The 21,198-nt window shown below is 45.3% G+C and overlaps 1 protein-coding gene across 2 annotated transcripts in view; it reads right to left on the bottom strand.

Annotated features, from left to right (window-relative positions):
* Nucleotides 1-21,198, bottom strand: part of Samd4b (sterile alpha motif domain containing 4B) — a 39,376-nt gene that overhangs the window by 11,323 nt on the left and 6,855 nt on the right. For both annotated transcript variants that reach the window (XM_052167607.1, XM_052167611.1), the window contains exons 2-3: nucleotides 13,033-13,434; nucleotides 3,366-3,836 (exon numbers count right to left, since the gene is read on the bottom strand). In XM_052167607.1, the coding sequence (XP_052023567.1) occupies nucleotides 3,366-3,836; nucleotides 13,033-13,228 (667 nt within the window). In that variant the 5' untranslated portion in view covers nucleotides 13,229-13,434. The remainder of the gene's footprint in view (nucleotides 1-3,365; nucleotides 3,837-13,032; nucleotides 13,435-21,198) is intronic.

Raw genomic sequence — 21,198 nt, 5'->3', positions numbered from 1 at the left:
ACCTCAGGCTCAGGGCAGTATACACCACACAGAAGCCTTCCAACTGAGTTTCATAAACAACAAATGAGTGCTAAGAAGGCCTGTGAGCTCAGCACAGGGAATCCAGAAGTTCCCGTGGCAGCCTAGAGAGAAAAAGAGAAAGCCAAAAAGCCTGGTTAGGTGAGGACAAGGCCCAGGAAGCTGAATTCCTTTGCCCCAATTCCCACAGGGAAGAGAGAGGAGCCAGAGAAAGAGTACAGGCCTTGTTCCGGTGGTGAGGCTGAGGTCCGTCAGTGCCCAGTGACATCCTACCCAGGAGGCCACCCTGATACAGGTCCCAAAGCACCTTCCATTACTATCTGTGACAATATTGATGCTCCTAGCCAGAAAGTTATCCAAGAGAGAGGATGCTGACTGGCTCACTACACACAGCCAGTGTCAGACTCTGCTATTGAGTTCTCTGCTCAAGGTTCCTTCCAAGTGTCTGGACACTGTGGACTCTGGCTTCTGCCCCACTTGGGGCCTCTGGGAAGAAGATGGCACTCTGGGCCCCAAGGCTGGAAACCAACAATACAGGCCTTTGTGCCTATCTTAGTGTGCCACCTCCGTTCTCCCTACTGAGCCAAGAAGTGGGCTGGTGAGCCTGAGAGGGCAGGAAATTACCCCAACTAGAATGACCATGCAGTTCCTGAGGAACCCTGCTTGGCCTGTGCTGGGGTGGAGGCTGGCCACTGCCTGAGGATTATAAAAACAGGAATGTCGGCTACAGATCCATGGCCTTGTACTCTCCAAGAAATCCTGGTCTGTCCTTGGCAGTACACCAAACTTACCCTGCCTGCCCTCCCAGGCTAATCTTTGCTTCCTACTCAAAAATATTTTAATTGTTTCCTGCTTCCCGCAACTGTCTGATGTCCAAATGTTTCATTTTATCCTTCAAAGCCCTAAATTGTGCCCCTAAGATATGAGTTCAAATCCTAACTTTACTACCTCTAAAATCAGTGCTCTTGGATAGGAGGAGTCTGTCTTTTTGTCCATGTGCAGTCATCTCTGGGTGCAAGTTAGCCTAGCACGCACTAATATGATCACTCGCAGAATCTATAGACCTGCTACCCACTGACCACCATGCCCTTCAATCATGCTGTGCCCTCTACATGGCATGATCCTTTCTTTTTTCTCTCTTTTGCTCCAGAACCCTATCCAACACTGTGAAAGTTTTGGTCTTTCAAAGCTACTGGAGTGCTAGGGCTGCAGCTCAGTGGTACAGCCTTGTCTAGTATGGTCAAGATTCTGAATTCTACTCCCAGTGTTGCCAAAAGGAAAAGCAAAGCCAAAAGCCTACTAGAGTTCTGAGCCCGGGAGCACTGAAGTATGGGGTGGCCACTGCCTGGCCATTCTTAGGCAGAGGCAGTGCAGTATAGGTGCTCAGACTCTGAGCTTCAGAGCCAAACTACCTGGATTGAATTCTGACATCATCTTGGGCAAATGACTTCTAAGACTAAGCCAAGTTTTAGAGTTTACAGTTCTGAAGTACTCAGACTAGCTCCTAGCAAAGTGCTCAATATTTCCCAGTCATAACAACCATTATTAATATAGCCTCTAAACCCAGCATAGGAAGTAGACAAATCCAAAGTAATTAGAGTAGCTAAAGTTCCCTGGAAATGCCCCATCTTTCCTGGCCTACTTTAACCATAGCCTGCTGAAAGGGGCAACGACCTAAGGCTAAATTTCGAGCATTCACCTTCAATCAGGTCATGCTACTCACTGTGACTTAGAAAAGCCACAGTGTCTTACACTTCATTTTACCCAGCCTCTGGACTGAGCTGGCCAGAGCAGCACTCATCAGAGGTGACTCTGGCCCAGACTGCGCAGGCTTGAACCTTGCCAGTTCTACTGTTTGTTCTATGTGAGACCTCAACTACGTGGTTTCAGTTCTTTGCCTTCTAAGTCCTCACCTGTGAGGTGGGCCTACTGGTCTAGGAGGTTTAACTGAGACTGTTTGTAATGGTGCTTCGAAGAGCACATGGCCCCAATGCTCAGCTGTAACAACTGATGCTCTGCAGTATCACATTTACAGATACACTGCTCGTGTTAGAACCTATGACAGGGAGTGTTGGACAGATACTTCAGTGGTTAAGAGTCCTTGTTACTCTTGCAGAAAATTAGGGTTCAGTTCCCAGAATCCACATGATAGCTCACAACCATCTGCCATCCCCCCCAAACCCCCTTACCCTGCTTTTTTCCCCCCAAGACCGGGTTTCTTTGTGAAGCCCTGGCTATCCTGGAACCCACTCTGTAGACCAGGCTAAGATCTGGCTGCTTCTCCTCCCAAGAGGTACCACCACACCTGGCCTATCTGCCACTATTATTCCAGGGGATTCAACACCCTCTTCTGGCCCCTGTGGGCAATGAATGCAAGTGGTACAGACAAACTTGCAAAATATCTACCCACACATTAAAAATAAAAAGGTTGAGAGGGTCATGGGGCCTCATGTACAGGCATGGCAACTCAGCTTTCTCTCAACTGCTACTAGGAATATAGGCTGTGAAACTCCAGATATCTGGACTTTAAGAAGCTAGAAATTCACTTTTTAAAAATTTGTATACCAGCCGGGCGGTGGTGGTGCATGCCTGTAATCCCAGCACTCTGGGAGGCAGAGGCAGGCAGATTTCTGAGTTCAAGGCTAGCCTGGTCTACAGAGTGAGCTCCAGGACAGCCAGGGCTATACAGAGAAACCCTGTCTCAAAAAACCAAATCCAAAAAACAAAACAAAAAAAAAACAACAAAAAAATTGTACACCAAATTTATTTAGAAACAAATCAAGAGCAGAAGAGATGGCTCAGTGGTTAAGAGCACTGGCTACTCTGAAATCAGAGGACCTGGGTTTAATTCCCAGCAGCCACATGGCAGCTCACAGCTGTCCATATCATTAACTCCAGTTCCAGGGGATCTGATACCCTCTTCTGGCCTCCAAGAGCAACAATCAAACAAATGATAAACTGAAACACCTAGAAGAAAAACACCCATATACATTAAATAAAAATTAAATATAAAGCCAGGCATAGCGGTACACAGCTTTAATCCCAGCACTCAGGAGGCTGAGGCTGGTGGATCTCTGAGTTTGAGGCCAGTCCAATATACAGAGTTCCAGGATAGCCAGGGCTATACAGAGAAACCTTGCCTTGAAAAAAATTAAACAAACTCAAATGTGAGTTCCTAAGATACAACTACGGTTCAGATTTAGCTCTAAGAAGGTCAGTTCACAATCTCTGCACTGCCTCTCACATAGATCTTAGGCCAAGAAGTGACTTGCCAAGGCCACAGAGCAAGAGAAGACAGCCCAGTTTACTTTCAAGTAGATATGGCTATCTAGGAAGATGTCCCTCACCTGTGTTTGCATTGCTCCCAATACTGTTGATGGCCGGCGGCACAGAGCTGGATGGGTGGAAGGGTACATGTCCGTTTTCTCGGGGTGGCTTGTCCTGCCAGCCTGGCCCTGCCTCTCCAGGGGCCAGCTCTGCAGGTCCACCCCATTCATCTGAGCCCTGGCGGGAATGGTAGGAGGGCTCTGGCCGGGTGCGGAAACCACTAGCCAGCCGCTCTTCCAGGTGGCTCAGCCAGAGGGCTAGCGCATTGCGGTCCTCCAGCGTGGTGGCTGGGTGGATGAGGGCATAGGAGAGGAGCTGGCGGCTCTCCTCAATGAAGGCATTGCTCTCGATGGAGTAGGCCAGCACTTTCTGTAGCAGTCTCATGTACTCGGACTTGGCCTCTGTGTTGCCTGGCTGGAGCAGGGGCAGATGGGACAGCAGGAGGGACACCACCTTCTCTTTGGACTCCTGTTGCCACTGGCTGACGATGGCTACAGCGGGAATAAGAAAGAACATCAGGAGCATGAGTGAACAAAAATCAAAATTCCAAAGCCCGTGGTCTCTCCCTCATCTCTAGTCTCTACTTCTCCCATTCATTACCCTTGATCACATCCCTCACAGAGCTGAGAGCAAGAACTTCTAAAGTCATTCTTGCTAGTTCTGTCACCCCTGTCCTCAAACACCTGCAGTGACCTCCAGTCCAGTCGGTCATGTGGAAGTCCTCTTACGACGTGAAGGCCTGTTTCTTTGCTGTATCAATATGCCTACTGCCACCATCAATAGTTCCCTCTCCCCATCAAACAGCCTCTTGCCTAAATGGAGAAGGTGCTGGAATGCAAGTCTGTTCTGGCATAAGATGGTACAGAGTCTTCACCAGTTAAACTTTAGGTAAGTAACTTTAAATCTCACTGAGCACTGATTTCTTTGTTTGCTTTTGGGGGCAGAATATTGCTACGTAGGCCCAGGGTGGCCTTAAACCTTTTCCCAAAACTACCTGTAAAACTTGAGAGGAAATTATAGTACCTGATTCACAGTGTTGGTTGGGACTTAACAAGCTAATAAGAAAAGTAAAGTGGGCTGGTGAGATGGCCCATCGGGTAAGAAGGGCACTTGTTCATGAGTCTGAGAAGCTGAATTTAATTTCTGGGAGGTGCACTCTGCAAAGAACCAGTTCCCTATAAAACTGTCTTCTGACCTCTATACTGCTATGGCTTATAAGCATCTTTTAACTGAGCGAATGAATGAATGAATGAATGAATGAGTAAAAGCTAAAAATAATGGATTATGGCCTGGAATCAAAAACACTATAAGCAGTTGTTGGAGTTTTTAAACTGGTTCTCTGCCTCCCAGTGGCCATCTCTAATCTGTCCTGTCCATATAGGTGGCTTTATCTTCCCAAACCACACTGAAGTGTACTATGGCAGCCTGCACCCAGGCTCAAATTCAAGAACTCACAGCACAACAGCAACTTCATTTCTATGCCACTCCTCCCAACACCTGCCACCATCAGACACTGATTCAGCACGAATGGAGCATCCCATCTTCCTTGGGGCTCACTACACTGTATTCATTCAAGCTCCCACAGCAAGGCTGCAATTCAACCATTCAGCTACAATCACCTTTTTTCCTAGCCAAATACTAAGTATTAGTCCTGTCTTCCTTTCCACTCCTAGAACTGTGGATTGAGCGTTCAAGAAACACTCTACCACTGAGCTATACCCTCAGCCTTCTTTTTACATTGTATTTTAAAATAGGGCCTCAGTAAAAGTGGTCCAGGCTAGCCTTGAACTCATTCTGTAATACACAGAGGCAATGGTGTGGTGGTCCTCTTACCTCAGTAGACTAACTAGCTGCTATTTCAAGCCTTAACCAACAGGCCAAGATTGGTTGTGTATGTGTATGTCCATGTGTCTATGTCTCACAGTACACTCATGGAGGTCACAACTTTGTAAGAGTCAATTCTCCTCACACACCATGTGGATCCCAAAAATCCAACTTAAGATGTCAGGCTCACCTGCAAGTGTCTCTACCAACTGAGCCACCTGCCAGCCTAGCTTGGTTATTTTAACATGATACACAAAACCAATACTGAACACGTCATAAATATGAGTATCATCTCTGCACAAAAAACTCATGTTAATTTTCTTTATATGGTTCCAATTTTAGCATATGTGCTCTTAAAAGTGAGCTGTAAACCCCACATTGTTTTTTCTTTTCTTTGAGGCAGAGTCTCACTAGGTAGCTCAGGCTGGCACCAAAATCTAAATTCCCTCACCTCAGCTTCCTAAGTGCCCTATTATACTAAGCTTCAGCTCTATGCTACCAAGGCAACTCAGAATCATTCCTGCTTAGTGCAGCTATTAGGAACTAAGTGAGACTCAGTTTAAGGTCAGTCCTCTGGAAATACTGTTTTTACTTTTTGTTATTAGTATTGTGGTTAGTGTATTTTACTGTGGTTTCCTTTTCAGCAATATACAAACATTGTAAAGGTATAGACCAACCAGTCAGCCTAGGAAACAGAATGAGATTAGACCTCAGCAATCTAGGTACAGCCAGCCTAAAGGTGCAGGCCTCTAATCCCTATGCAAGTTCAAGGCCTGCAAGAGCTGCAGGGCAAGATCAAGGGCAGCAGGAGCATGTCTCAAAAGAAAAGAGAGGGGAGAAGGATGAGAGGGGGCATGTGCTGGGGTCCAGCTCAGTGATAAAGAACATACAGCTAACATGTATGAGGCCCCACATTCAAGATTAGGGAAAAAAGAAAGTCATATATGTCTGTAGCCACAATGCAGAATGGACACATAAACCGGGCAGTGGTAGCTCACGCCTTTGATCGCAGCACTTGGGAGGCAGAGGCAGGCGGATTTCTGCGGCCAGTCTGGTCTATAGAGTGAGTTCCAGGACAGCCAGGGCTACACAAAGAAACCCTGTCTTGAAAAAAAACAAAGACACAAACAAAAAAAAAACCCCAGAATGGACACACAGGTGCTTGCAAACTGCTCCTCTGTACCTTTTGTCTTAATTCTTTAGCATGGAATTTCACATTAGTTTCTAATTCTACTTAAATCTGTAGCTCCTGGAATGAATCACACAACTGAGAACTCCTGGGGCCTGGACTGCAAGTCTCTGTCCGATGCTTTCTTAGAGAGGCCCTGTTAAAGTGCCAGGAAATACATCCATCCAAAGCCATCAGCTCACTTCATGACCACAGCCCCAGCCCTAGAGTAGCAGAACTAGCAGCAGGCCTCAAAAGCCAGCAGGTGATGGCTGACACGTGCTAAGTGAGCGCATTCGAAGTATGTGCTTCCCACCCTTAGCTTAACCATTTCATTATTTCCCTATACAAAGCAAGACCTGGGAAGGTGAAATGACAGAACTGGCAAGTGACAAAGCTGAGACCTAAGTTGCGTGTCTTGCCTCGACAACTGGAAGAAACTTTCTCCCTGAGTTCCTTCATTTTAGTTTAGGTGTCGGCCTGCATGTGTGTTTGAGTTCCATGTGCATGCAATGCCTGTGGAGGCCAGAGGAGGGTGTCAGATCCCCAGGTACTGGAGTCAAGACAATTGTGAGCCAACATGTGGGTGCTGGGAATGGGCCTGGGCTCTGGAAAAGCAGTCAGAGATCAATCACCGAGTCATCCTCCAGCCTTCACTGTAACTTTCCTTCTTCCAGGGCCAATACTTTCAGTCTTGACTCTCCTCATATTGTACCTGCCACTCAAAGCCAGGAAACTGCCTCCCTCATCTATCTTCATCTGAACAAGCTCTCAATGTCCACAAAGCTGTTCCTCCAACCATCACAATATTTAAAATTTAAAATAAAACAAAATTCTGAAGTGGCACAAGTTCTTCATTAAGTCAGGAAGCCTTTTCTACCCGATCCTTCTACCTCCAACTGGTATGGAGTCACATAATTGTTTGTTATCTTTCTTTTTTGAACTTAGTTCCAACCTTTCATTCTTGATAAGAAATACAGTAAGTAATATTAAGGACAAAGTCAAAGGCCTTGCATTCCAGCTGTCTGTAAAAGAAGTACAGGGTTGCTGAGATGTGGGCTGCTCATATTTAGGTAAAGGTGTTTGTGAAGGATTAACTGTCTATATGTAGTCACTGTGCAAGATGTGGCTCAGTGATGGGTGTTTTTCTCCTTGCTCCTGCATCTCCACCCAGACTTCTCAATTGCTGTTGTTTAGGCATTACAGTGTAGCCAGAGGCATCTAGGACAGAGGGAAGCCTTGTCTAAACCTTCCCCCACCCCCAGAGTACTGCCAGGACCCCAGGGCAATGGGATGCAGCTTCTCCTCTGGTACTGCCAGGGGACGTGACAGAATAGCCTCAAGGGTCGGGCTCAAAGAAGGACCTTGTTCTAATGCCCAGAAAGGAGAGAGTAATTCTGAACCAATGAAGGCTGATCCTGGGGAAGTGTGTGTTCATGTGTCTGAGTGGTGGTGGAAGAAAGGGCGGGCCTTTCAGGACTGGGAAGCATCAATGAGCACTGGAATGAGTCCAAGGAATGTGCACAGCCTCTGGCCTCTTGGGGTGAGCCCAGCTGGGGCTGCAGATGAAGGGTGGGGATGGAACTTCTAGTTTCCTGCCCAGATCAGAAAACTCTGGCCCACAGTTATGGCACAGCAGGGGCCCAATGAATACCTGCACAATTGAACCCAGATGGTCTGTTGGTAAGTAGCGGTGTCTATATGTGTGATGTGCCCTCTGTGAAATCCCAAACATTCAGTCATCCCGCCTTAAGTTCTAGCAGAGTATATTCTGCAAGTTCAAAAGGAAAAACCTGCCTGGGTTTTAAAAAACCAAAACAAAACAAAAAACTACCTCTGTCTCTGTGACTCAATATATTGTAACCATGGACCAGTTCTTTAAATTCGCTGAATCTTAGATATTTGTCTATGCAATGATGGCTGTAAATGGTTACAGGGCTGTAGAGAACAAGGGTGCAAAGCACCTGGTATGAACAAGTGCTCAGCACGGGAACATAAAACCTCCACTGTTCCTGGGTGGGAATCTTCCTCAAGGCTGCTAACCCAGTGGTTCACTTAACACAGCACACCTAGGACTCCACCTTAAGATTTCCCACAGGGTTAGGGAAATTTACACAATTATTTACCAAAACCAGACACATGTCTGCTCTTAAGTTAGAGGCATAATTTATAGTGATAAAATTCTGGAAATGCGTGGACAGGGTTTGGAGGTCCAAGCAATGCTCTTGTCAGAGATGCAAATTTGGACTCTGAGAACACAGAGAGGGTAGATTGTGTGAATGCCCTCCTTAGCATGATGGCTATCGGACAGGACTGGCCAAGTAACCCAAGCAAAGTAGGTCATGACCCTGGGTCCTGGCAAATCATAGGGAGCCAAATATATCTTTGAGACTATCATAAGAGTAAACCCATTTTTATATGCTTAGCATTGCAATAATCATTCTGGCCTCTCTGGCTGGGGCTTGGCTTCAGACATACTCTTCTCTGCCTCACCCCAGCTCACACATTTTTGTTTGATGAACTATGTCAGTAGAGCCTGAAAGGGAAGGGTGGGGGATCAGAGGATGAGTTCTGGTGACTCACTCACCATGACCCCTTCTGACCCCAGTTTTCCCACCCAAATCCAGGGAGTCAGACAGGAAGAGGCTTAAATCTGCTAGATATGGGGACTGACTCAGAAGACTAAATGTAGGAAGAAATGCAAGAACTGTAGACCATGAAGAGGATGAGGGGCGGAAAGAGATCTTAGCTGCCTAGGCCCTATCTCCAGCTACCAGCCCATGAAAATATCCTTATGATTCAAGACACATTCAGTGGAAAGGAGGCCAAGACTGCTGTTGGAGCTCGAAACAGCAAAGAACTAGGAGAAGTAGGGGTGATGACAACTATGAACTCTAGGCTTCTATGTTCTGGTTGTTTTTGTTGTTGTTGTTTTTGTTTTGTTTTGTTTTGAGACAGGGTTTCTCTGTGTAGCTCTGGCTGTCCTGGAACTCACTCACTCTGTAGACCAGGCTGGCCTCGAACTCAGAAATCCGCCTGCCTCTGCCTCCCAAGTGCTGGGATTATAGGTGTGCGCCACCACCACCCGGCTCTGGTTGGTTATTTTTGTCAACAAGCTAGAATTTTCCTGAGAAGAGGAACTTCAATTGAGGCTTCCAGAAGACTGGCCTATAGGCAACCCTCTGAGGCATTTTTCTTGATTAATTATCTGTGGGGGGGCCCAGACCACTATGGACAGGTGGTCCTGAGTGGTATTAAGAAAGCAGGTAGAGGGGCTGGAGAGATGGCTCAGCGGGTAAGAGCACTGACTGCTCTTCCAAAGGTCATGAGTTCAAATCCCAGCATCCACATGGTGGCTCACAACCATCCATAAAGAGATCTGATACCCTCTTCTCCCTCTTCTGGCTGTCTGAAGACAGCTACAGTGTACTTACACATGATAAATAAATAAGTAAAAAAAAAAAAAAAAAAAAAAAAAAAAGGAAAGCAGGTAGAGCAAGCCATGGAGAACCAGGAGAACCAGTAAGCAGTGTTCCTCTGTAATATTTGCTTCAGTTCCTGCCTCCAGGTGCCTGTATGGAGTTCCTGCTTTGATGTCCCTTCAGGACGGACTATAAGCTTAAGATGAATAAGCCCTTCCTTCCCCAAGTTGCTTGGATGAATGTGCCTGCCACTCTAACACAAGAAGGACAGAAGTACATGAGTCACAGTGCTTAGTCTTTATAAGAACCTGGATCTCTCTCTGGGCCCATCTCTTCAGGATTCTCAATTATCCAGCCTGGGGTTGAGGGTTGGGGAGGGTGCAGGGAGGGAAGATTGGGAATCTGGACTATAAGTTGTTCTGACCCTTCCTGAGATTATGATAATATGATAATATATGTATGGGAATCACAAAGGGATGAAGAACCATAATGAGCAGAGAAAAAGAAATATCAGTAGATACAGCTTTTCCCAAGGGCCAGGTACCAGTTCCAAGAGGCAGGAACAAGCAGATGACTAGGGAAGTCTACCTAAGGGTGGAAGTGACATGAATCGCACCTCTTTAGACTTATAGCCCTCACTTCCATTAGGAAGAAGTATCTAAGGCCTCCACAGACTTTATCCATGAGCACGTTCCTGGACGTGATGCTTTGCTGTAACCCTGGCAGACATCCTCCCTGCTCGCTATGGGATATGCCAAGGCCTCCCTCTCTTCCCTCATTCTGTTTCCTTGCCTCTCTAACCATCAGTTTCATAGAAAACTTCTCATACATCTTCTTACAGGGATGTAAGACCTTGATTCATATATTCACTATCATGCAATTCCTAAACACCAGTCCTCCAGTCCCTGAGGAGCTCTCCCCAATATGCTGATGTAACTGTTTGGAAAGGGCCCTACTGTGTTGTATAGCATATTGTTCACAGACAATGTGGTAAAAGCAAATACTTCAGAATAACATACCTTCAGACCAGGAGCTCCAGAGAGATCTAGAGATTCATCTTAGAGCTGCTTACAGGATCTTTACTACAGCTTGGAGGAGCAAAATCAAGTGGACTAGGTGGTAGACAGAGCTAGTGGTCAATTACTCCCAAGTCAAAGTTGATCCCTACCCTCTAGCCCAGCAATTTTCAACCTTTGGGTCATGACCTATTTGGGGATTATGCATCAGCTATCCTGAATATCAGATACTTAAGATTTATAATAGTAAAATTACAGTTATGAAGCAGAAACGAAATGATCTTATAGTTGGGAGTCACCATAACATGAGGAACTACATGAAAGTGCTGCAGCATTAGGAAGGCTGAGACTCACTGCCATAGCCTATTCTGTGACTCAGAGCAAGTCACTCAGCTTCCCCATCCATAAAACAGGCTTTCCTTACAGGTGCTGTGAGCATCAGACAGCAATAGACAAAGCACCACTGAGCGTGACTGTGCATGCCTGTAACCTCAGACTTAAGAGGCAGAGGCAGAAGTCACTGCACTGCAAGTTTGAGGCCAGCATAGGCTGTAGGCTGAGATCCTGTCTCAAAAAAAAAAAAAAAAAGATAAAGGCCAGGTGTGGGGGTGCTTTTATCCCAGCACCCAGGAAGACACAGAGGCAGGTAGGTTTCTTAAGTTTGAGGATAGCCTGGTCTATATGGGGAGCTCCAAGCCAGGCAGGGATTCAAAATGGGGTCTGGTCTCAAAAAATAAACAACCCCAAACCAGTAAAATCACAAAGTTCAGAGAGAATGTGTGCACTCCCATTGCACGGATCATCTCATAACACACAAGATCAGAAAAGAAGACCCCACCTTTAACCTTCTATAGCAACTGGTTTTTCTTGGAAGTTCTGAAAACAAATGCAAAAACTGAAAGTGCTCTAATAAATTAACAGTGAAAGCACATGACTGACCTGATACACAGATAAGGCTGGTGCTCAAGACATGGTAGTGAGGAATGTGATAAAGCTATGTAAAATACTGGCTTGTCCCAAAGGAACACAACCCCACCTCTGGTGTGGGCAAAGCTATTCATTAAACAGCCCTCCATCCTTGGGTGCCAAAGCAGGGGAGCCTTTTTCATTGGAGGAGAGACTAGAAAGAGTGGAAGATGGCTGAGCTCTGAGCCTGCTGCAGCTGAGCTGTGCTCTACCTGCTTTTTGTCTGCCTTTTATCAGGCCTTTGTGACTCCTAATCTAAGTAACTATCTTCTGTTGTGTGTGATGTGTTTGCAGCTTTTACATCCAATTCAGTAAGAAATAAGACATTGTGGGAAGAACTCTACCTGCATGAACTCACTGGCTCCTCATAAACACCCTAAACATAGGTAGAATTATCATCTTTACTTTAAAGATGAGGAAACTGAGGCATACTTATGGCAACTAACAACTGTTACTTAAGTGTAGGCTATGTGACTCAAGGGCCACCAAAGGACTTGACACACGCTAGGGGGCATTTGGCTTGCAAGGGCTCCATGAGAATTGCTGTTATGAAGATAAAGATAGAAAGAACAGAGGTGACTCTGTGGAGTACCTCGGTCCCCTTGTCAGCTGGCTTTTGGTTATTTCCAACTCTCCTGCCTCTCTGACCTCCACCTCCTACCTGTGTCACTGAGATTACCAGCTCTGCACCCAGCTAGCTGTGTCAAGGCCTAGAAAGCCTTTATGCTTTCTTTTTTAGGCTAATGCTTTTAGCTGTAGCCCTTGAGACAGTTCTCTGAACTGACTGTTCTTAGACTCTAAAGACAGGTTTTAAGGATGTCTGGCTCACATATCCCCATGTCAGCTTAAGGGACAGAGAGCCTCTCTACTGGGTACTTAAAGAACTGGCATAAAGGACTACATCTACATTAAAAACCCTCTTGAAGCTGTCTGTGGCCTAAGAGCAGTCTACTTGTGGAAGTGAAACCTCCGACCCTGTGGGTTATGGAAGACCTCTGAGACCCTCTCCCAGCTTTGACGGACTCACTTCATGATTTACTTGCCTGTTCTTTCAGGAGCTCAAACAAGCTAGCCAACACCCTTCCTCTATGCGGGCAGTTTCCAGTTTATATGGCCCTCCTCTGGGAGTCCCCACTCCACACCTGAGGACAGCTGAGAACAACACAGCCCCAGGAGACCAGACAAGCACAGAACATATGGTTCTCAGCTCCAATGTTGGTTGGCCTCTGTGGCACCTGGCCCCACTCTTGTTTTCCCTACTGTATTCCCATCTCTAGGGGCAGAGACTCACCAGCACTGTTGGCCTCTGACTCCAGCAGGTGGATATCATTGCAGTCCGCCAGTGAGTGCTCCAGGCAGAGCTGCAGAAAGCGGGCTTGGGTACGGGTGACCCGCTTCAGAAGTGACAGCAGGGCCACTGTCTGCTCACACTCATTCCAGCCCTTGAACCAGCTGGCGAGGATGCTCACTTGGTCTCGGAACATCATGGTGCCAGGCCTGGGGCCAGGGTTGGGGGACGGCGGTGGCAAGGGCCAGCGCCGTCACATGGTCTCGGCTCTGGGCTCCTGTTACCTCTCCCCTAAGGGCCAGGGCTTGAGGATGTCCCCTGGCGTGGTGGCAACGGGTGGTGGGGGGAGGAGGGAGCCTGCTTACATCAGGGGAGGTCTTGGTCCAGCCACACCTCTCCAGGCTCCTGGAAAAGAAAGCAAAGGGATCAGAGGGGGTGTAGGGATTGAAATTGTAATGGATAAATTTCGGGATGGGGTTTAACCTGATCAGGTTTTACGGAGTTTGTTCTAAGTTTCTGGGAAAAGAGCAGCAGATACTGAACCAGCTCCTTTCCAACTGAGGACCCCAGGAACAGGTGGGACTGGCACCCCTTCAAGACCAGACCTTCAGACACTGAACCAGCTCCTCTCCAACTGTGGACTCAGGAAGCAGGTACAATTGTCACCTAAGACCAGATCCTGGGAGACCAAAGAGAAGAACTGCCTCGTGCATAGACTGCACAGCACCAAAGGAGGAGGGATCAAATCAAAGATTAAGTCAAAATGGTGTTCAGAAACAGGAAGAGATGATGTCTATCTGGGAAAAGATCAGAATGAAGGAAGGTCTGGCTCAAGGCGACATGACAAAGCAGATACATGACCTGAAAGAGAGTCCCTGACCTTTCTAGTCTCATGCTGCCTCCTCTTAGAGATGGACAGTGACTGTTCACTAGCACTAGAAAAGCAGATGTTGACAGCAGTTAACTATCTAGTCACAAACTAGCTGGAGAATATGAGCCCAGGGCATGAACACGGACAGGCTTATTTAAAGACCACCACCAGCCGGGTGGTGGTGGTGCACGCCTTTAACCCCAGCACTTGGGAGGCAGAGGCAGTCGGATTTCTGAGTTCGAGGCCAGCCTGGTCTACAGAGTGAGTTCCAGGACAGCCAGGGCTACACACACACAAAAGGATCTCTACCGTGAGGTAAAGTCTTTCCAGCCTTCCTTTTCAGTCTTTGAAGTCAGCTTCAGACCCAAGACTCTGAGGTAGAAGTCCTCTTGATTTTTCAGAACAGATTGTTATCAAAAAGCCAAGAGTGCCAACTTGAAGGGAATGAGACAGACTAAAAAGCAAAGACACCCAAACAAGAAAATGTCCAAATTCCTCTTAAGCAGGGACTACACAGACGTTTAAAGTGGGCAAACAGTAGGTCTAGTTGTTTTTCAATTGCCTTATTTCTAGACTCTCCTCTGAGGCCATTATCAAGTGTGTGGAGCTTCAAGTATTCACCCAACATTTCCCCATCTGTCTCTCTTGCAATCAGTGCCCTCCGTTCAATTATCCCAGGGCTGCACAAAAACCAAGAACTCTATACAAAGACCTACTGTGTATAGGACCTGTAGAGCCCAGGGTTTAGGACATGATTCATATTACCCTGACCTTCTACAACTTTGTTGTGGATAGCTATGTGTGGCTAGGTTGCCTTGAAGGACCCCATTGGATCTTAAACAAAACAAAACAAAACAAACAAAAAAAAAAAAACAAAGCTAATATAGCCGTCAATCCTTTTGGATGGAAGCAGTGGGGAAAAGGATGAGAGAAAGTAAACTTTGCTCTAAGATACATAGGTCTCCCACCAATCATTTTAAAGAAGAAATCTGAAAATCTGAAGTCACCTCTGGTTTAAAGTCTCCAATCAGTTCCAATTACACTTAAATAAAATCTAAATAAATCCAATTTTATCTTGGCCAAAAGTGTCCTGAAAGATTCCTATGGTCTCTCCAACCTCATGACACATCAGATTCTTTCTTGTTTACTGGACTTCCCTTCCCCTTATAGGCTAGCTCCTAAGTTACTTGGGTCTTAGCACAATATCACTTCCTCAGAGACATAATATCCCTGGATACTCTTCCATGATCACAAAATTGTATTAGTGCTCTCATTTCTATATAAAATGACACTATACTCATGCTATATATTGTATGTTCATTGTTCTCACCAAAATGTAAGTTACATAGCCAATTTGAGCCTAACATTACCTCACTCATTTAAAAAATTATTACATTTTATTTATTTTATGTGTGAATGCCTGTATATGCATATCCCACAGAGAACATGTGAAGGTCAGAGGACAATTGTGAAAGCTGGTCCCAGAGAAGTGAGGGTTGGTGGTAAGCGTCTTTACCCACAGAGTTATCTTGCTGGTCCAGAATATACTTTGAAAATAAAATCAGCTGGCTGTGGGAACACATAACTTTAATTTCAGTGCTCAGAAGCAAAAACAGGTAGATCTCTGTGATTCTAAATTTTTGAAAAATTTGTGGATCTTTGGGTATTTGAAGCCAGCCTGGTTTATATATCAAGTTCTAGGCCATCCAAGACTACGTAGTGAGGATCTATTTTAGAACGAAATAAAAACATTGGGATGGGGGTTTGATATCCCAATGGATTAGAATTGACAGTCTTTACAAAAGCCTGCCTTGTTATGTTCTGCCTGGTTTCTTTTATCTATGTGTGTACACTTGTCCTATTTGCTTGAGTGTGAACATGTATGCACACTACACGCATATGCAGGTACCCAGGTGGTCAAAGGCTTCAGATACCCTAAAGCTGGAGCTTTAAGCCATCTGATGTTGGTGCTGGGAACAGAATGTGTAGTATGCACTCTCAACCTCTCCAACCGACTGAAAGAGTCTTGTTATGTGGCCTAGGATAGCCTGAAGTTACAATCTTCCTTACCTTACAATCTTCCTTACCTTAAACTCCTAAATGCTGAGATTACAGTCATGCAGCACCATACTTGGTTCAATGGTAATATCCATCAATGGGGCATAACTAATAAACTGAGGCAGATGCTAATAAGCAAGGAGGTGCAAAAGTGTATCTAGTGAAGAGGGACAGCATGAGATTCACTAGCAGTGGCTGTCTGTAATCTTATCCTCCATGAACCTAATGCAGGAGAATTGGTATAAGTTCTAGGTCAACTAAGATACAAAGTGAGATCTTGTAAGACAAAGCTGTATAGAACCATGTATTTCACATGTGGAAGGATGAACTTCAGGCTGTTTCTGGAGAAACAGGGGAATTACTAATATTCTAAAATGTCTACCACTTCACTAGATATAAGTAAACACACTCTCATTTAAAAAAAGAATTCTAAGCCGGGCGGTGGTGGCGCACGCCTGTAATCCCAGCACTCTGGGAGGCAGAGGCAGGCAGATTTCTGAGTTCGAGGCCAGCCTGGTCTGCAGAGTGAGTTCCAGGACAGCCAGGGCTACACAGAGAAACCCTCTGAGAAACCCTGTCTCCAAAAAACCAAATTCAAAGAACCAAAAAAAAAAAAAAAAGATTTCTAGCATTTGGGAGGCAGAGGCAGGTGGATTACTGAGTTCAAGGCCAGCCTGGTCTTACAGAACAAGTTCCATGACAGCCAAGGCCATACAGAGAACATCTGTCTCCAAAACCAACCAAAACAAAACAGAATTGAGGCTGCTTTCTACTTATTCACAGTGAGAGAGCACTGTGCTGCCCTCAATGAGCAGCAGCTCTGTGCCTGAAGTAGCACTTGCCTTCCTTGCTTCAGCATTTTGTGGCTTCAGGTCCCAGGGAGGTAGCAGCTGCTTCAACGTAAGACTTCTATATAGTGGAACTGTCTAAGATGGAGCAGACCACTATGTGAGGAGGTAAGAAGTCCCTTAAGCAGAGGCTAGGTGGACACCTCTTGGGAGTGGAAGTGGTTCCTCCACTGGGTGACACCTCATGGGAACCAGAGCTGTTACTATTTCAGAATAGTAACCAGACAATGTTACTATTTCAGGGAAACATTTATGATAGGAGGTTTAATATGTCAAAAGCATTTACAGCAAAAAGATGACCAAATTATCAGGCAAAAATGGTGCATATTTCTACCCATTCTTTTACTATGTTGTTACTTTTCCTAAGCAACAACATTATATCACCAATAAGCTGCTGACTAAACATCAATCAGCTTCTTCCAGCAAAGCTCTGGGACAGCATGAGGTCTCAAATGTGGTGCTTACCAGGCAAGGCTTTCAACAGAGTTGGCCACTGGGGACTACACTGAGTTGTATAGTACATGGTCTGTTTTAAGGCAAAATATACTATTCCACTCTAATCAACTGTTGCCATGTGGAAACAGATTTGTATTAATTCTTCAGATTTTTTTTAAACTAAGAGAGAAAATCTGGCTTTGAAAAAAAATTCCCTATTTTTAAATGTTGGAAACTAAGTCACATTAAAACAGCAACTGTGAGCTACAATACAGAACAACAAAACCCCAAAAACACTGTGGCTATGGTTCTTGAAACAAACTTGAAATAGGCCAGAAGTCAACTAACAATTCCTCCCCAGGAATTGTGGTCTGTATCTTCAAGCCACCCAGATGTTCAAGGGCTGTAACTGGTAGGGAGGACACAGGTGGAGCAGGTTCTAATGGTCTGCAGTGGAACTGGGGTTTCCACAAATCCACCCATAAGACCAAACTATGGAAAAATCATCTCTTAGTTAAACCAAAAGGTCTCAGATTGATTCCCAGAACCAACATGATAGAAAACAACTCTAAGATGTCTTTCTGACTCCAAATATATACACACCATGGCACACGTGCTTACAATTACACACACACACACAAATATAATTCAAAAACTTTTGTTTTAAAAGATCTCCATGAATTAACTGAGACCAGTCTGATCTATGAAGCAAGTTCTAGGACACTCAAAGGTACTAAGATTCTGTCTCAAAAATAAGCTATCCCTAATGGGACTGGAGGGATGGCTCCGTGGTTAAGAGCAGTTACTGTTCTTGTAGAGGACTTAGTTTTGGTTCCTATCACCCATATGGCAGCTCACAACCATCTGTAACGCTAGTCCCAGGAAATACAATGCCCTCTCTGGTTCTCTGCGAACACTTGTGCATGTACTACACATACATATTTGCAGGCAAAACACTCTCACACATTAATCTTTAAAGAAAAAAAGACACAAGGACTTCTGTGAGTTTATAGCCAACTTGGGCTACCCAGCAAGTTTGAAGCCAGTCAGGGCTACACAGCAAGATTCTATCTCAAAAACAACCTAAAAGTAGTGATGGGAGATATTTAAAAGTGGCTAGGGAGATACAGTTCAGGGGGTAAAACACTTGCTGTACAAGCTGAAGGATTTGAGTTTAGATTGCTACAATCCAAGTCAAGTCAGATGTGATAATCCCTGTCTGCAGTGCTTCTACATCAGGGTGAGAGTTGGAGACAGGACTCCCAGAAGTGCACAGGCCAGCTCTATCAAGTGGTGAATAAGAGGCAACCCTATCTAAACAAGGTAGCGGGCAAGGTCCAATACCCAAAGTTGTATTCAGATCTTGTAATTCCTACCATGGCTCACACACACTTGCAGCTACCCACAATAATATGTACCCACACACTCACAGAGAAGGAGGGAGGGAGAGAAGGAGGGAGGTAGGAAGAGGGAAGACAGAGGGGGATAAGGAGATTGAGAACATAAGAAAAGAGAATGATCAGGACAGAAGGATGCTGAATACTGGATGTAGATGGTACACATGAAAATGAATGGATGGCCCCTTTCCACTGGAGTGCAGAGGCCCTTGGTCCCTGCGTCCCTGAATCCCACCTTTTTTGTAATGAGAACAGTACCTGAATAAGGCATTTGCACCAACTGTTCTATGACATCTCATGGAAGTACCATCTTACCATGATGGGTTTATCTGTCAAATAGCCATTTAACTTCTGGTTCTAACAATGAGTTCCCTTTTAACAATGAACCCTCCTTCTTGGCTGCAGAAGTGGACATGGGATAAAGCATGAAACAAAGAAAGTTTTCTTGGAACTTTCAAAGTAACTACTGAAGAAAGTAGCTTTAAGGTTTTAGTTATTACTTGTTACCTGTGGCTCACCTGCTTTTGAATGAAACCAACAAAGATGGAACACCCTCAAAGAGGTAAAGGAAGGAGATGACTCAAGGGCCACAGAGCTTGAAGTCTCCTTACTGGGCTAGACTTTTCAGTTCAACAGGCCAATTAATATACTCCTTAGCACTGTTTGAACTGGATTTTTTACCACTTAAAGCTTAACAACAGTCTTGGCTACTTAAATATAAAATTACATTCATTGCTGCCCTGGTCTCTCTGTCCTCACATGGCCAAACCCGACACTTCTTGCTTTTGAGGAAAGCCAGGAAAGAGGGCCTGCTATAGTAAGCCTCTAGATAGCTAGCAACCCTGCTGCCATCTGGCCAGATTTAGAATGCCTAACTTTATTGGGAAGTACCTACCAACCCCAGAGATGAAAAATAGAACCAAACAAACAGCTGAGAGGTACCAGAGAAACGTCTTCCCCAGGCTGCTTCCCTGGCCTCCAAAAGTGAGAGAGGGTCCATGAACAGGACAAGTACTCAGTCAGCACTCACCCCCCCCCCCCCCTTGCCCAGGTTTCGTTGCGTAGCCCTAACTATCTTGGGAACTCACTCTGCAGACCAGGCTGGGCTCAAATTCTTTCTCCAGAGTGCTGAAATTAAAGGTGTGCACCAGCACTGTCCAGCTCAGTCAGCTCTCTTCATTTAGAAACAGAACTGGGTAGGTCAGGTGACCTGGCTCAAATCCCAGCTCTCCCACTGATACTACTATGGATTTTGGCAAGTAATTCAGCTTCTTCTTCACTGAAACTGTGAGAGGACTGAGATGAAACAATGTATAGGAAGACAACTAGCCAGAAGCCTTCCTCTCCTGCATCATACCCCATCCCTCACAGGACCTGCTAACAGTTCTTCACAGGTGAGTTCACTTAGATCCCAGACGTCTATCTTTGCAGTTTGTTTGAGACAGGTTCTCTCCATGAAGCCCAGGCTGGCCTTCAACTTGAGATCTGCCTCCTTTAGCCTCTCAAGTGCTTGGGACCTATTTTAAAAATATATGTAAGACTTAGGGGAGGGGGTTGTAACTCAATGACAGTGTACTTGCCTGTAAAATGTGAAAGTCTTGGATTTAATCCCTATCAACACACACAATACATAACACATAAAAGTCACATACATTTACAAGACATTAGTCTCCTTTTACAGATGGGAAAAATGAATTAGACAAGGGAAGTCACTACTCATGACTGTATAGTATAGGATCTGCAAGGCCCAGGCATTATGCTTTCAGATTTCTTAATAAAGATGCTGAAGCTTCCTAGAAGTTCCCATTGGTGTCCAGAAATCAGACTTATGGAGAATCTTTTCATACCAGGTCTCTGGGTGCTATCAGTCTATCAGTCTCCCCTCCATCCCTAGCTCGTTTTTTTTTTTTTTTGGTTCTGTTTTTTGGATTTGGGTTTCTCTGTGTAGCCCTGGCTATCCTGAAACTCACTCTGTAGACCAGGCTGACCTCGAACTCAGAAATCCGCCTGCCTCTGCCTCCCAGAGTGCTGGGATTACAGGCATGCGCCACCACCGCTCGGCCCCTAGCTCTTTTACAGTTTCTGACTTAGGCCTTTGAGGAACCCACATTTTATAAACAAAGGAAGAGACTACTTATCGAACACATGAAGTATACTACCGCCTCACTAAAAAGAGCCTTTTCTGTTAATGAACTGTCCTGGGGAAACAAGGAGAAGTCAAGCAGGACCACTGGAAGCTAAGTGCAGCATGGGAACTCTGGCAAAGTGTGGAGTAAAAAGGAAGGTGCATTCCTCTTCCTATACCAAAATCTCTTTACTTTTTGCTCTCACAGAATGTTCCCTACTCCCTTGTTCTATAAAATTGTCACCTTTGTAGATATCTCAAACTCTCTTGTCATCTGTTTCTTTTCTCTCCTGAAAATAGTGTTTGTTTGTTTGTTTGTTTGTTTTTGAGCCAGGGTCTTGCTATGTAGTTGAGCTGGCTTAGAACTGAAGATCTTCTTGCCTCCTGAGTGCTGGGATGACAGGCATATGACCCACAATCACATTTTTTTGGGGG

The sequence above is a fragment of the Apodemus sylvaticus genome, chromosome 1 (assembly GCF_947179515.1).
Source record: "Apodemus sylvaticus chromosome 1, mApoSyl1.1, whole genome shotgun sequence".
In the NCBI taxonomy this organism is placed as follows: Eukaryota; Metazoa; Chordata; class Mammalia; order Rodentia; family Muridae; genus Apodemus; species Apodemus sylvaticus.
The sequence above is the reverse complement of the archived record's forward strand: the minus strand, read 5'-3'. Positions and strand labels throughout refer to the sequence as shown.